We start from the raw sequence: 17,066 nt of genomic DNA on the forward strand, positions 1-17,066 counted from the left end.
GAGAGTGAGGATGATAAGACAAGATTATAAATTTTTAGCTAATGATTTAAATAAAGCAATCATGTTTCTAACTGAACAACTACAGTGATTCACTTAACAACTGTGACCAGGAAGGTCATAAAATGGGGGAAAACTCAATTAGCGACTGTCTTGCTTAGCAACAGACATTTTGGGCTCAATTGTGATTGTATGTCCAATATCTTTTCCCCCTTGTCTCTGAAAGGCCTTTTTTAAAACCCTTTTGCTACACGGAGGATCCATGTGTATGGCATATCGTACTTAGACATTTGCCAAATGCAAACTACTATCAGGGAACAGTAAGTCTTAGCCCAGGCAGTTTATAATTTAAGACCGGGCACAGAAAAACAAGGAAGAAAATAGAAATTGGACAAATGTTAATAAATTAGCTCCTTGTTTGGAGACCTAGTTACTAAGTTTTGTGAGACTAGAACCTAGGAGTGAAGAAATTGTGAGCAGATTTTAGAAGGCGTGATTTGAAGAAAGGTAAAAATGTTTTGGCTTTCTAGAATTCTCTCTTTTAAGCACTTCCATGATTGGGAGTTAAGAAGCAAAAAAAGAAATCTAAGAAAGAATTTCCTAGAGGATATCAAGACCTTGGCTGCAAGATCTGTCTTCTCCACCTCTAAAATGCAACGCCTGTACCTGTACCTTTGATGACTGCCCAGAAATTACAAGTGGCACAAAATGTGGTAATGAGATTTTTAAGCTGCACAGAATCTGGGGATATAATAAATAATGATCCTGAACCTTTGCTTTCAGAATGTAGGCAGAATCGCCAAGTCTATTTTTCTGACAAATATGCCTTCATGTTTTGCTCCATGTGTATAGAGGTACATTTGTAGAACATTAAATATATTCAACTCTGAATAGAGAATAAAATCTCAACAGGAAAAAAAATAGGCTAAAAATTACATACGCAAAGTATTACATACATGCAATGAATAGACAAGAGTATAATATTTATATAGTGATGTGTTAATCATTCTACAACTCTGCTCTTCTTCTTCTTGTAAGGAGACATTTCCTAACAGTGAGGGCAATTAAGCCGTGGAACAGTTTGCCTTCAGAAGTCGTGGGTCCAGTCGTCACTGGAGGCTTTCAAGAAGAGATTGGACAGCAGAGGTGGTATTCAGCAGGTTCTGACTAGTTCTGGAGAACCGGTACCAGAAATGTTGAGTAGTTTGGAGAACCGGAAAATACCACCTCTGACTGGCCCCGCCCCCATCTATTCTCTGCCTCCCGAGTCCCAGCTGATTGGCTGGGTCTTCTTGTATTGTCCTGCACAGGAGAACGGAGCTGGAAAGCAGGTTAGTGGGGTGGGGAGGGAATGGAGGTTTTGCAGTATCCTTCCCCTGCCACGCCCACCAAGCCACACCCATCAAGCCACACCACACCCAAGCCACACCCACAGAACCGATATTAAAACAATTTGAATCCCACCACTACTGGCCAGCCACTTGTTTGGAATGGCATACCATTTAAAATAGGCGGCTGTCCAGTCTCTTCTTGAAAACCTCCAGTGATGAAGCACCCACAGTGTCTGAAAGCAAGCTGTTCCACTGGCTAAATGTTCTCACTGTCAAGAAATTTCTCCTTAGTTCTAGGCTGCTTCGCTCCTTGACTTTATTTCCCATCCATTGTTTCTTGTCCTGCCTTCAGGTGCTTTGGAAAATAAGTAGACCCCCCTCTTCTTTGTGGTAGCCCCTCAGATACTGGAATACTGTTTTCATGTCACCCCTAGCCCTTTTCCCTAGACTAGCCATACCGAGTTTCTTACAGATAGTGCTTGACTTATGACCATTCACAGTTATGAATCTGACCTCCTCAGAGGTACTTACAAGGTTCTGAAGTTCTAATAGCAATCTACCTGCAATCACTTGACTGAATTTTGGGTGCTTGGTAACTGGCCCATATGTATAGCTGCTTGCAGCATCCCACAGCCACATAACATTTTACAACATTTTTGACAAAAGCCCACATTTATTTCTGGTTTTCTGCAAAACAAGTCCATAGTGAACTGTTGGTTCCCTTAACAACTGTAGTAGTTGCTTTAGGACCACTGTGTTCACTGAAACACACACACAGGGTTGTAAAATTGAGTTGGGCATGTCAAAGACCTGCTTTAGAACTGTCGTTACTTACAACTGTAATGCACAGGATATATGTTGAAGACTAACTGTAGTCTGTTTTACCTTGTTGAGTGACACCACCTTAGAAATAAGTCTGTTGTCCTATTAAAATAATAGTAATTTATAGATAATGTAATAGCAGGTTTGTCAGTGTTGCTCACAGCAGGTGCAAGAAAAACTAATAAGTATTGGAACCATGGCATTGAATTATTGTATGGGAGCCAGCCATTTCTCCACCTGCTATTTTAATTAACAATGATTAATCAAACTTTCCGCTCTGACATTTTCCATCAAGGAAGCAGAATCAACAAAAATAAAGGAACACTCCAGTGAATAGCCAAAAAGCACCTTTTATTCTTTCCATACTGCACAGCATTTTGTCATCTTCTAACAGACAACTAAGCAATTTAACTGACAGTATGAAGGCTTTTTTGTCTTTCAAAAGGTAACTACTAAAATGCAATCGATCAGGCCTTCCAATTCTGCCCCCAACTATTGACCAAGGAAGTGACTTGCCTTTGCTTTTTGCTGGGTGAATATCTTTTTGTAGATGTGGTCCATAGCCTTTGGAAAGAGAGGAATGGCAAAATTTCCTCAGAGAAATTTTGATGCCGATCAAGGCATGTTATTGTGAGTGCCTTATAGATTGGGCTATAGGAAGAATCTGGGTGGTTTTGGGGGGTACCAGATGCCTTCCTGTATGAGAGGATGGCCGCTTAAATGTTATCATTGGATGAACGTAGTTTGTCCAGAAACCATCTCTCTCTAGTTGCCTTAGGAATTACTCCTGACAAAACAGGATGACCCCTAAGGAACCAATTCATGATTTTGATGTCTGTCTACAGTTGCAGCTATTGCCAGATATAGGCAGATGGAAGCCAAGACTGGAGGGACCTCCCCCAATACCAAGCGCCAGTTGTGGACCTACCTGTAGTAGGAAAACATAGCCTTGGTACCTATGTCTGTATCATCAGTAGCTTCACCTGCACTAGCTAACTCACTGCCAACCACCAGAAGTTTGATCCTGACCAGTTCAAGGTTGACTCAGCCTTCCATCCTTCCAAAGTTGGTAAAATTAGAACCCAGATTGTTGGGGGCAATAGGCTGGTTTTGTAAACCACTTAGAGGTCTGTAAAGCACTGTGAAGTGGTATATAAGTCTTAAGAGCTATGGCTATTGAATACGTGAAAAATGCAATTGGTGCATAATGCAGGTAGCAGCCCATTGGCAGGTACAAACCACTGGAGCCATGCAATACCATATATAATGAATATAATTCAAAGTACTGGTCATCACTTGCTCATGTTTGTGTTGGAAGCCCTGAGGCACTTCCAGCTTGAAAGGATGAGCTGGTGACATCACCATTGCCCGGGGACTCATTTATATCCCTGTTAATGTGTACACCAAAGTGGTATCTATTATCCACTTGTGATTATTCATGCTCAAATTGCTACGAGCTGGAGTGAATTACGGGAGCTCAGCCTGTTACATAGCAGCAGTTGGGTCTTGAACACTGGCTGGTCATGCAGTGTTCTAACCATGTGAGCCACCATACTCTTGATCACTTACAAGCCCTACAAACCCCCAAAGGGGCTTTTTCAAAAGGCAACTAGACTGTTTTTACTTGAGGATGTTTCACTTCTTGTCCAAGAAGCTTCCTCAGTTCTGACTGAATCATGGAGGATGGAAGGATTTATATTCCTTGCAGTCATGTGGTTGTCATGTGGTGCTATATTTGATACTTATAAAGAATTTGTAAATTGCCTAGAGTCCATGTGGAATTGGGAGAACAGAAACGCCATAACAAAAACAAACATACCTTTATTAAATTATTGAATGTTCCTTAGATTAAATTTTGCCTTGTAGGTCTCAGTAGGTTTAAGAACATTTCATTTTCTGTTGCAGGGTGGACTCGTCTTTTGCTTAACTTATTGTTTGTGCAGATTGACCATTCTTTCTTATCTGCTTCTATAGCACCCTGCTGGTAGAGCTCTGTGTATCTCCTTATAACATTAAAGAATAAAAAGCAATTTTATTTTGCTTTTAGAAACTGTCCCTCCTATCCATGCCCAAACTCCAAATATCCTCCCTATTTCAATGTAATAATGGAAGAGTTCTGTTACTACCATTTCATTGGCTTGCGAACCTGTTTTTTTTCTGTTTTCAGATAATCATCATAGAGTTCTCTCAGATGCACCAACAATTCCTCTAGATTTTCTCCTGTCAGAGCAGAGAGTGGGATGACTCTCTGCTTCACTTGCTCCTTAAGGAGGGGCAAGTTGTTCTTGGATTCCGGAAGATCAAACTTATTTGCAACAATGGCATGAGGAGTTTTTGATAGGCCAACTTTATACTGTTCCAGTTCATGCTTCAAGGCTTCCAAATGTGCCCAGGGCTCAGCCACAGACAGATCCAGCACAAAGAGGAGAAAGCAGCAGCGTTCTATATGTCTCAGAAAGGCCAAACCAAGCCCCCGGTCTTCATGAGCTCCTTTTATTATTCCAGGGATATCTACAACTGCAAAATAAGATAACAAGAATAAAATTCTGCTTTCGGAGAATGATACAAAGAGGAAAACTGCCTGGAAAAAAAAATCAGCAATCTGGATAACTGGAGCAGGAGTTTCCCCAAGTTTTTCAGGCCGTGGAATTTATTAAAAAGAAAAACAAACAGAAATTCAGAATCTTTGATCAAGAGGCAAAATTGTAATGATAGAAATTGGCTGTGTTGGCTGTGTTTTTTCCCCCAGAGAAGCCATCAAAGTTTTCCAGAACTCTAGGATTCCATGGAACACTGTTTGAAATCCTAGAGGACTGTGGGGCAGCTGGGTACCCTCATGTTCAGGACCCCTTGATTAGTTTGCAGTTGAGATAATCAAAACACTTTCCATTTTGCAAGATCCAATCTGTGTCAGTCACGGGGACCAGAGGTGCTGCCAAGCTCTCACCTCTTAAGTACTTGATAAGCTGGTGGCAGCACAAGCAAACAACAGCCAAAGACTTCATAGCCAGCCATCAAAACCCCAATCACCATCTAAAAAGCCACATACAACAGGCACCATATAAATACCACACACAGAACAGCCCAAAGCACATTCTGTTAGGGAGAAGTTCCCTGAGAATGGGCTCCAGCATGGGTCTGAAAGCTGACAAGACTAAACCTCTGGTCCCAGTGACCAAGCCAGACTGAATCATGGAACATTATCCTGGGATACATATATTTGCCGTCATTTGTGACTCAGGATTTTTTTTTTTTACAGGTGCTTCATTCTTTTCTTTTACATTTCTTTTTATTCTTTTCCAATCTTGGGTCATGAAAAAGGATGATATGCAGTTAAGCTTTCTTAGCACAAACTTTAGCTCTTGCAAAGTGAAATCGCTGTCACAAAATGCTTTATTTTTTTTTTTCCAGAAGGAAATAATACCATGAAGGTCATAAAAAAAAAAAACCAGAAGGAAATATAAAGGCGTACCTGCAATTTGCTCGTAATCTTCATAGCGAACAATGCCTACGTGAGGATTCAGGGTTGTGAATGGGTAAGGAGCCACGGCGGGTTTTGCTCTGGAGATTGCTCGCAAGATGGACGATTTCCCAGCATTGGGGAATCCAATCTGGAATTAAGAGCCCAATTGGAAAGAGAGGTAGCGTTTGCCTTCAACGTGACATTGAATTCTACTGGCAAAATAGAATTTAGCAGCTTTCCTATTTTTTCCTATTTTTATAGGTTTGATTTAATGATCTAGTTCAGGGGTCACCAACCTTTTGGACCTTCATCCCTTCAGCCATTTGTTTTACAGGCTGAAAAACATAATACAGGTAGCCCTTGATTTACAATCATTCATTCAGTAAGCGTTCAAAATTACAACGGCACTGGAAAAAGCGATTTGTGACCATTTTTTTCCCACATCCTCACGGTGATATGATCAAAATTTGGGTGTTTGGCAACTGTCATGTATTGATGAAGGTTGCCGTATCCTGGGGTCACATGATGACCATTTGCAACTTTCCCAGAAAGCTCAGCAAAGTCCAATGGGGGAGGCCAGATTCACCTAACAACCGTTGTGATTCACTTAACAATTGTGGCAAAATATGTCATCAAACAGGGCTAATGCACTTAACATCTTCCTTGCTTAGCAACAGAAATTTTGGTCTCAGTTGTGATCCTTAAGTCAAGGACTAGGTGTAATGGCAAAGCAAAGCACCAACACCTACCATCCCACTCCCAAGTTACCCAACTGTTGTTAATCTGATTGTCAATTATCTCTAAACCAAGAATTTCAAGCAAAACTCAAGAAGCAGATGTTATGAATTATATGTCATCAGGTTGTCAATTCTTAGGGACCACATAAATTTTCCTCGTTTGTCCCTCATTTAGTTTTTCAATTTGGGGAAGGAGGCACCTAATTATTCTGGGTTTATGTTTAACAGATTAACAGAGTTGGAAGGGACCTTGTAGGTCATCTAGTCTAACCCCTCACCCAAGCAGGAGACCTACACCAGTTCTGACAAATGGCAATCCAATCCCTTCTTGAAAGCTTCCAGTGATGAAGCTCCCACAACTTCCAAAGGCAACTTCTGTTCCATTGGTTGATTGTTCTGTCACAAAATTTGTCCTTATTTCCAGGTTGAATCTCTCCTTAGTTTCTATCCATTATTCCTTGTTTGGCCTTCGGGTGCTTTGGAAAACAGCTTGACTCCTTCCTCTCTGTGGTAGCCCCTCAAATATTGGAAAACTGCTATCCTGTCTCCCCTGGTCCTTTTCTTCACTAGACTAGCCATGCCCAGTTCCTGCAGCCGTTCTTCATATGTTTTAATCTCCAGCCTCCTACACTTTTTCTAGAATCTCAACATCTTTTTATAGTGTGGTGACCAAAACTGGATGCAGTACTCTAGGTGTGGTTTTACTAAGGCTTTATAGAGTGGTATTAGTACCTCACTTGATCTTGATTGTATCCCTCTGTTAACGGAGTTCAGGATTGCATTGGCTTTTTTTCAAGGAGTACATTTTTTTAAACCTGCATACGTATCTCCCATGTTCCAACATTCCTGACATAAATATTTGTTTCTTCAAAGTTAACCATCATACTGAAAAACAAACCAAACACACTTACCATCCCTGCATGGCCCACAGTTTTGAGCTCCAAGTGAAGGAACCGTTCCTGACCCAGTTCTCCTAAAGTCACAGTTGTCGGTGCTCGGTTGTCATTAGCCAGAAAGAAACGGTTGCCTTTGCCACCAGCTCCACCATAGACTGCAACGTATTCTTCCCCGGGTTGGTTGAGATCAGCTACAACCTTAGTGCCTTCCATAATCATGGTACCAATAGGTATCTACAAAACAAAGATAAATTTAAGTAAAATACAGCTAGGAATTTACCACCCATGGCTGTTAGCTTCTATTGATGAGCAAATAGCTGCTCAGCAGTCTTCCAAATGTGGGACATTAGCCATTCAGCTTTTACAAATTCAAAATTTTGACCATCTAACAAGTATCAACAATTTACCTTAACATAAAGGGGCCTGCCAGATGCTCCATAACAGTTTTTGCTTCCTCCTTTTTCCCCACTGAAGCCTCTATAAAATGGGTGGACGGAGGACAAGGATTTGATTTGCTGATCCACTGTAAAAACAAAATATGTTACAATTCAACACGCTAATGATCAATTCTTTTTTTTTAAAGAAAAACCCCGTGTTGATTAATTATGAATCAATAAACTGTTTCCTGGATAGGAGCACATGCCAAATCTTATGTTTTTATTTCACACCAAATGCTGAGTATCTCATCTGTTCTTTACCTTCTGATATACCAGCTGTTCTTTTCCCTAAATGACAAAAGTGTTCATATAAATTTTTGCAAAGATAACGTTATGATCACCAACTTCAAAATATTAAATCACTGTATTTAAGCAGACAAACTGCAATTCATATTTTATTGTATTCACTAACAATTCTCAATGTCAACAACAGTTATAGTTACAATTCATGATCCCATTGTTTTAGCAGTTAAATTCTCAACATTCATTCTTGTTTATGTGGGAATTAAACCGAAGTACACATGTTAAGATATTGATGTGTTCTTTTATTTTACCTCATTTATTTACATATTTATAAATATGTAGTGGGCTTATAGGCCATTTTAATGAGAACTGACTGTAAGCAGATTTATTATTTGAATTACTGGATTTTTAAAATCTGCTCCCCTTTATATTTTATCTTGCATTTTGTAATTGTAGTGATCATGCTTTTAATTATTTGCTTTTATATATATAAAAGCAAATGAGAAGATGAACTAAATCTACTTTATCGTAAGGCTACATCAAGAGAAATGAATGAATGAACAAATGAATAAATAAATAAAACCATTTTTACCTTGCCTTTTTTATTTTTATAAGTAACCCAAGGCAGTGATCATACCTAATACATTTTTCTCCTCCTACTTTACCCACAACAACCACCCTGTGAGGTGAGGTGAACTGAGAGAAAATAACTGGCCCAAATTCACCCAGCCGGATGACATAAGAACCTAAACAAAGCAAAATCTTCGTAAGATTCTAATCTATACCAAACAAACTTTAAAAAATTCCGGGAACTGAATGTTGGTTTTAAGAGCTGAATTTAGCAAGCAAACTATTCTGAAAGAAGCACTTAGATTAGATGTTCTCACAAAATGGGAACAAAATAGATCAAAGCACTTCTGTTCCATCTATTAAAGCATTTCTTTTGCATGTTATAGTGCCTTTGGGACAGCCCAATGTTTTATTACTATAAGGAAATATCTTTGATTTAGTGAAGTGTCTTTGATTCAGTACATTCAAAATCTATAAAATCTATAAGATGCCTGCCTGCACTTAAGATGAGGATGGAGAATTTGAAGGAGGCTGTGGGAGATAGAGGGCGTGGAAAATGCTGGTCCAATGCTGAGAGTCGGACACGACTGAATGGCTAATGCTGACAATGCACTTCAGAATGAGGGTCCTGAGTCCATTGACATACATACTGCTTAATGTTCCTTGATTTATTCCTTTATTCAAAACTCATACCACTTCTTGGAAATGATTGAAGATCTACACGTGAAGCAAGAAGATCTGCTTGTAAGTTTCGACGTGGTTTCACTATTCACTCAAGTCCCGATAAAAGAGACCCTTGAAATCATCAAAAACAAATACCAACCAGCTAAACACCTCATGGAACTAACAGAACACTGCCTAACCAACACATATTTCATATACAAAGGACAAAGATACAAACAAATTGAAGGAGCCCCCATGGGATCCCCACTGTCACCCGTCATTGCAAACCTGTTCATGGAAGAATTCGAATCCAGAGCCCCGGCCAATGCCATCCACAAACCCAAACTATGGTTAAGATACATCGATGACACATTCGTGATTTGGCCCCATGGAAAAGAAAACCTGAATAATTTCCTAACACACCTAAACAGCACACACCCCAAAATCAAGTTCACCATGGAAATGGAAACAAACAAACAACTACCATCCCTAGATGTACTAATCTACAAAAAAACAGATGGCACACTAGGACACACCGTATACCAGAAGAAAACACACACCAACCACTACCTCAATGTCCAATCCCACCACCACCCAGCACAGATAAACTCCGTGGCTAAAACACTAATTGCTAGAACCAAACGCCTGACAGACAAGACATACATTAAGACTGAACTATGCACCCTGACTAAAGTACTGGCAGCCAACGGCTTCCACAAAAGCAAAATCACCGGCTTGATCCACAAAAACACACTGAGACATAATGGATATCCAGAAGATGAACAGACCTATGGAACAGCTGTCCTGCCCTACATAAGAGGAACTAAGATACATAAGAGGAACATAAGATACTACACAGGCATCACATCAAGACTTCCTTCAAATAGACAGAAAAATAGCAGCCATCCTTAGAAACCCCAAAGATAAAATTGACCTGGAAAACCAAGGCATATATGAAGTCCCCTGTGCATCATGCCCGGCCACATACATTGGACAGACCAATAGAAGAATAAGTACCCACCTGGATGAACACAAAAATGCAATCAAAAAGCTGGAACACACTTCCTCACTAGTCCAACACATGGAAGCCACAGGTCATAGCATCAATTTCAATGGCACCAAAACCCTAGCCACTATAGGAAACCCCAGCCACAGAATCACGAGAGAAGCCATAGAGATTGAAAAAAGATCAGAAAGCATGAATAGAAGAGATGTTTCCACCAGACTGTCAATCATTTGGAAACCTGCACTCACAAACAAAAAAATCTTCACACCACTAGCCAGACAAGCACCTGGGCACAAACAGATCCCCACTGGTACCTCCAGCTCAAACACACCCCAACCAGGCACCCAGATGAAACCTAGCTTCCTAACTAATGATAGCCGTCCATTTACCCGGAGCCAAGCTGCACTAAAGGCCTCCAATAAAGGAACACAATGTTGCCAGCCAATCAAGATACAAAAAGAGCCACAAAATGGACAGAAGATATTAGAAACACTAATCAAGCAGAACACAGCAAACTCCAAGACCAATAAACACAGACCAAGATTCCCAACCAAACAGGATGAAGAAAAAACCATTCTGCCACAGCAATAGGCTGCCCCAAATTTAAATCTGAAACCACTATAAAAGCCTGACTCACAGATGAACACTATACAGAAGCCTGATGATGGCAGATGAGATTCTGCCGAAACATTGCTACAACTTTAAAAGCACAACTACAATGAGGTGGGAAAAAAGTTATTTACTCCACCTAGTTATGTGCTTTCTTTTTTCTCTCTTCTTGGCTTTGTTTGTCAAAATTGTCCATCTTGTTTGCCTCCCATTTTTCTCAAACTTATCTAGACTACTTTTGGCTCAGGTTAGAAATCTTTTAAAGGGTGAAGATAAGCCTTATTTGAAGTCCTTTCTTTCAACAGCTGAAATCATACAAGAGAACAGCAGAGAGAGTCAGCCAATCTTGAGATCTTCTTGCCACCTCTTGCCAGCCTTTTTTCTTATTACAGGGAGAAAATCTTTTGACCCTTTAAGGTCCAGAACCTTGGACTAGACTAGACTAGAAACATGGGAGGATAATGGGACTGATGGGTTGTCAAATTTGCTCAGGGCAGAAAAGATGTGATGCAGGCAGATAAAAAAAGTTTACAGGTTTCCCTACCCAGTCATGACCGACTCAAGGGGGCAGTGCTTATCTGATTCTTAGCTGAGAGAGCTTCACTGTCTAAGAGACGCTTCCATCATCATGTGGCCAGCATGAAAGCATAGAGCGCAATAATCTTTCCTGCTGAAGTGGTACCTATTAATCTACTCACATTTGCATGCTTTCAAACTGCTAGGTTGTCACCCTGTTGTGTGGCGCTCAAGCTTTCCAGCTGACAAGCACAGCATCTTTAACCACTGAGCCATCACACTGACCTTAGACTGATAGAATGAGATTGCAATCTAAAATAAACAGTCCCAAAGGTGCTTTTCCAAGAGGCAGCTGGACTTTCTGGATTTTCTTTGAAGATGTTTCAGTTCTCATCCAGGAAGCTTCTTCAGCTCTGACTGTCAGAGCTGAAGAAGCTTCTTGGATGAGAAGCAAAATGTTTTCAAAGAAAAACAAAGTAAGTCTAGCTGCCTCTTGAAAAAGCACCTTTGGGACAACCATGACCTGGATGATTGAGAATCTCCATAGACATCTAAAAGAAACAGGCTGAATGCTCGCTGAGAAACAAAATACCCTTCCATAGGAAGAACTGTAAATTGTTATTATTAGTTTACATTTATTAAATGGATTAAAATTATTTATTAAATGTGTTTGAATTAATAACATTTAAGGAAGAAAAAAAATTCAGGGATTGATGACTTGAAAGCACTGAATATTCACTCAGTGTGGTCACTGACAACAAGGTAACTAAGAACCAACATAGACAGTTATCAGATGGACTATTGCAGTTCTGCAACACTTTAAAAGTCCTTATTCCCCACCCCCCACCCCAGGAGTCTCTCTTGGGACAAAAACTTTTATCAATTCTGTCATTCAAACTCAACTTGCTAAGGGACAGGTTAGCGGAGTTTCAGTCACTCTCCTTCCCCTTTCATAAGACTGTCTTAAAACCGAAAAGCTCTGTACAAGAGATAGTAACCTTCTTACCTTTAAATATAACATGTCCCCCATCTCCTCCGTCTCCTCCATTGGGACCTCCAAATTCTTTTCTAGGCTCACTGAGAAAACAAGCAATACCATCTCCTCCTTTCCCTCCTATCACATGAACCTTTCGGCGATCGACAAAATATCGACTCTGGAATGGGAGACACATTATTCAGAGATGCTAATCATTTGTGAAGTTTAAAGTCCTTCAGTTCTAAACATACTCATTTATGTTCAATTCTTGAGGAAACATGTAGGGCTTCTATTGAGGATTGATCTGATGAATACTGCGATTGGTAAAAATATTTAAAGTTGGGGGAGAAACTGGGCTGTGTACAAATCCAAGCCTTGACATGTTTTTAAAGGAGCACAAATTTTCTAAAAGACATGGTGATCTCAAACAAGGATTACTCATGTGCACATACACACACATTTTCCACCAAATGTTGAGAAGAAATTTAGTGAAGCTGAAATTTTGGCATTAATTCCTGACATCCCAAGATGACAACTGCCTAAAACTAACCCTGACCATAGCATAATAAAAAATATATTATCTTTCTTACAAGAAAAACATTTAGCAATCTCCTTACATCTTCACTGGAAAAAAACTTTGTTCCTGGTTTCATTTTCAGCACTTCTATCTTGCTATAACATATCACTTCTGATATTCTTTATTCCTTTTCACAAAAAAAAGAGCTAAGTATTTGTTACACGACAATTAGCAAAAAACAAACAAATAACCTGGAAAAAGTATTTTGGATTTTTAAAAGAATGCTGGCTTCTTTCATGAACAAAATATAGATGGCCAGCTATACGTTCAACTGTGATAGTTCCTACCTTAAATATAGGTAGTCGACGACTTACAACAGTTCATTTAATGACTGTTCAAAGTTACAACGACCTTCAAAAAAGTGAATTATGATTGTTTTTCACACTTATGACTGTTGCAGCATCCCCATGGTCACATGATCAAAATTCAGATGCTTGGCAACTGACTCATGAGTTTTCCGGGGTCACATGATCCTCTTTTGCGACCTGCTGACAAGCAGTGGGGAAGCTAGATTCACTTAACAACTGTGCCACTAACAGCTGAGTTATTCACTTAACAACTGTGGCAAAAAAGGTTGTAAAATGGGGTAAAATTCATTTTAAAAATGTCTTACTTACCAACATGAATTTTTAGCTCAATTCTGATCGTAAGTCAAGGATTGCTTGTACATCCTTTCTCAAGTTTGCATAGCATCACCAAGTGGTGAAACTGAACATTGCTGCAGTATTCAGTACCATATTATTTAGACTCACACATGCCTCTTTTGCGTGCTTACTGTTGCCAAAAGGATTTATAAAATCAACAATTTGAAATCTCTCACATAAGCCAAAGTTCACTAAGAGACCTCTCTCCTGAGAAAGGGATTTATTCAGTAACAATTAACATAACCTTGGGACTCAGAAGAGATGTCTACATTTATAGTCAAACAGAGCCTAGTAGCACGCTGCAGCTCACAAAAGCATGCCTTTTAATAAGATGTGTAAGTTGGAAAAAGGGCTACTGCAGTTCTTCTGGTTTTTGGCTACTACAGACTAACACAGCTATCCTATGATATTCCAAATGAAACAAACCAATGATACAATTTAGCTACAAGGAAATCAGCACTAATAAAGCCTAAAGTGAAAATTTGACACTGTTTTCTTACATTTCATTTTTTTTATATTTGAATTCAAAAGCTTGGATATTATAGAACTCTATCAGAAGATGTTAAGCGAATTCCAGATGGATGAATTTCGGTCAGTCACTATTACCTTATTTATTTTCTCGTAATTTATTATCTCATAATATTGAAGCAAGATTAAAAGTGAGAACAATGTACATTGTGTTCCAAAAAAAAGAGAATAGGATGCAAATACAAATAATATATACAACAATTATTTTTATTCAAAGGAAAATCCCAAATTCAGTAGATTATGTATGTAGAGAATTGAAACCTTAGTCTATCTATCTATACAATTCTACACCTTAAACACAGGAGAACATTTGCTTGCAAGGGATATTGAAAACTTGTGTCAGGATTCTCATCTAAATGCTTAAATCTATTTAATTATTTCTATTTTTTCATAAATTTGTGCTTTCTGGAAGAGAAATAAGAGACTTTAAAAGTAGTTAAGAAAAGCTTAGAAAGACATAGAGGTTACATATTTGTAATTAATCCAAAAATTTGTTTACTTTACCAGCTTCTTCTCAGATTTATTTCCTTTACAGGTTTTCTGCGATTTTGAACATTGTGTGTTTGTTATGCTAAGACTCCTGTGCCAGTTTTTAATCTGCTTTTGTAGTAAGCAACTATGTATTTGGGAATAAACTGGCCTCCACTGACTTTCCAAACAAGCTCTGACCATTATTAGTAGCATATTGCCTAGAAGGAAAAGAAAACAGTAAGAGACAGACATATAACTAAGATATGCCAAAGAGCATACACATAATTTGTACCACATCTGGAACAAAAATGAACTGCTACTTCTTAGAAAGACCAGTTGCTTCCATTTTTTATTTTCAGCGGTTGTAAAAGCATGAGAAAAAACTTTCAAAACACTTTCTCAAAAATATTATTATTGTTGTGGAACTTTACACAGAAAGGCAAAACAGACCAGTTATATGTAAAATACATTAAAAAAAAACTTTTTCTTCCAGCTGCAACATTTAGTATCAACTTTATACCATGCATACTTAAGCCTAGTAGAAGTAGCAAAAGACTTGCTCCAATATTGTTACCTACATTGGCAAGCGACACAAGCTGCAACTGAGAAAAGAAGATAAATTTAAAGTTTTTGTGGGTTCAAAAGTAGCAGGATTATCCCTCACTTTGTGGTGTGGTTAAGTAAATCTTTTCTTTTTTCTCATTCACGTGTATTCAATTTCTGGCTGGAAGGGCTCCAGGTTCCTTGGACAGAAATTATTTCAACCATGTTTACACCCCTGCAAGGTAGACCAGTGTTTCTCAACCTCAGCAACTTTTGAAAATGAGTGGACTTCCAACTCCCAAGAATTGTAAGACTGAGGTTCAGAAAGGGGGATGTAGGCCAAGGTTTTTTATTTATTTATTGGAATTTGACAAACAAAAATGAGACCAAGAATAAGAGAATAAAAATACAATGACAGGGACGAAAGGCATGTTAGTACACTTTTGCACGCCCCATCTGCTGACCACTTAAGTACGAAGTAAGGTCCACGGAAGTCATTTTGTGATTGAAACTGTGAAAATTTGCATTTGACACAGCTGAATCAGGTAGGGCATTCTAGACTTTGACAATTCTATTAGAGAAATCATATTTTTTACAGTCAAGTTTAGAGTGATTTCAGTTGAGTTTATTACCTGTGCTTCTTGGCTTGAATATATTGAATCTAACATTTTTTTCAAATTTATTCCCAAATTTCATCTCCTTTACTTGTTGACTCATAAATTGCCAATTTACTTTGTCAAAGGCTTTTTGAGCATCCAGAAAAACTAGTGCGACCTGTTTTTCTGGATGTACGTCATAATATTCCAAGACATCTAATACTGTCCTTGTGTTGTTTTTTAGTTGTCTTGTTGGAAGAAAACCATTTTGATCTGTATGTATATGTTTACTTAACATTTTTTTCACTCTCTCAGCCATTATACTCATAAATATTTTGTAATCGGTATACAATAAAGAAATTGGTCTATAATTTTTTATGTGGGTGGTATCTGCACTCTCCTTCGGTATCAATTGAGTTTAAAACAGTTGTTTGCATGTGGATTATTGCGATTAAAACAGAAAAATACATTTACAGGTAAAACATTAACATGTATAATTTTGTATGCAATACTTAGGTCTGACCGCAAGCAACGCGGTTCTAAGTTATCCAAACTGAGAATTTCAGGCCTGGTAGCTTAGGGAATTCTATTGTGTACAGAAGAGTGCAAGAAAAAAGGAAGAGGGAAGCGGAGGGGAGAAAGGGAGGAAGGGAGGGAAGAAGGAAAGAGGTGGAAAGAGATAGTCAATGCAAACTTGAAAATATGAAGAGAGAGGAAAGAGGGAAGGAGAAGGAAGGAGAAGGTAGGTGAGGAAAAGGAAAGAGGGAAGGAGAGGGAAGCGGAGGGGAGAAGGGAAGGGAGGGAAGGAGAAGGAATGAGACGGATTGTTGATGTAAAATTGAAAATATTATGTATTATAAAGGAAAATGCATCATAAAAATATTTTAAGAAGAGTGCAAGACTTTTCTCATGAAGTACTTCTGAACCCCCTCAATTGTACGGAGGTCAGATATGGTGGGGATTCCCAATAATTGAACAATACTCTAAAATTGGTCTACCCTAAGTTTTATAAGCTCTAATTAGCAATACAATACAAAAAGTTACCTGGGAAGCCTCAAGTCCCCCCAAAGACGGGAATAAAGGGAGGCAGAGGGAGAAGGAACACGTCTGACAGCTTCTCACCTCCACGCGTCTCCCATCTCACCCCTCGATACCTCCCCTAGTCACCGAAAATGCAAACTGGGAGCCTGCCTTCCCCCTTTGGCTTACTGCATCTCCTCTGCTTTTAACAGCGCCTCAGTTGCGTCCCCGCTCCCTCCCCCTCCATAGAACAAGGGACGGAGTAGGCACGAGACGGCCGAGGTGGGGAAACTTTCCCGCTTCATTCACGCGCAGCCGTTTTCAGAGGAGCCTTCTTCCCCCGCTCCAGAGTTCGGCGTCGCGCGCCGTGACGTCAAAAAGTTGCGCGTCGAGGAAAGGGCGACCGAGAAAGAGAATCTGA

General features: G+C 39.3%; 1 protein-coding gene across 2 annotated transcripts; it reads right to left on the bottom strand.

Moving 5' to 3' along the window:
• Positions 1 to 3,947: 3,947 nt before the first annotated feature.
• On the bottom strand, positions 3,948 to 17,020 carry MTG2 (mitochondrial ribosome associated GTPase 2). 2 transcript variants are annotated; one of them, XM_087928917.1, is made up of 7 exons: positions 16,817 to 17,020; positions 14,520 to 14,704; positions 12,297 to 12,444; positions 7,654 to 7,769; positions 7,262 to 7,480; positions 5,623 to 5,761; positions 3,948 to 4,667 (listed from the first exon to the last, which is right to left on the bottom strand). In XM_087928917.1, exons 2-7 carry the CDS (start codon positions 14,697 to 14,699, stop codon positions 4,273 to 4,275), a joined length of 1,197 nt encoding a protein of 398 aa, XP_087785043.1. In that variant the 5' UTR covers positions 14,700 to 14,704; positions 16,817 to 17,020; the 3' UTR covers positions 3,948 to 4,272. The 2 variants fall into 2 exon arrangements, with proteins under 2 accessions (XP_087785043.1, XP_026553196.2); XM_026697411.2 differs by having other exon boundaries at positions 16,670 to 17,020.
• Between the last annotated feature and the right edge of the window lie 46 nt (positions 17,021 to 17,066).

Source organism: Pseudonaja textilis, chromosome 3, assembly GCF_049901715.1.
Source record: "Pseudonaja textilis isolate UNSWEBS1 chromosome 3, rPseTex1.2, whole genome shotgun sequence".
In the NCBI taxonomy this organism is placed as follows: Eukaryota; Metazoa; Chordata; class Lepidosauria; order Squamata; family Elapidae; genus Pseudonaja; species Pseudonaja textilis.

What these genes read in the sequence shown, in the direction of transcription:
- MTG2 (XM_087928917.1), bottom strand. Translation starts at nt 14,699, where the DNA reads ATGCTACTAATAATGGTCAGAGCTTGTTTGGAAAGTCAGTGGAGGCCA. An exon ending in GCAGGCCCCTTTATGTTAAG is followed by an intron (nt 7,481 to 7,653) that starts GTAAATTGTTGA and finishes TTTGTTTTGTAG; the next exon opens with ATACCTATTGGTACCATGAT. An exon ending in AGATTACGAGCAAATTGCAG is followed by an intron (nt 4,668 to 5,622) that starts GTACGCCTTTAT and finishes CTTATTTTGCAG; the next exon opens with TTGTAGATATCCCTGGAATA.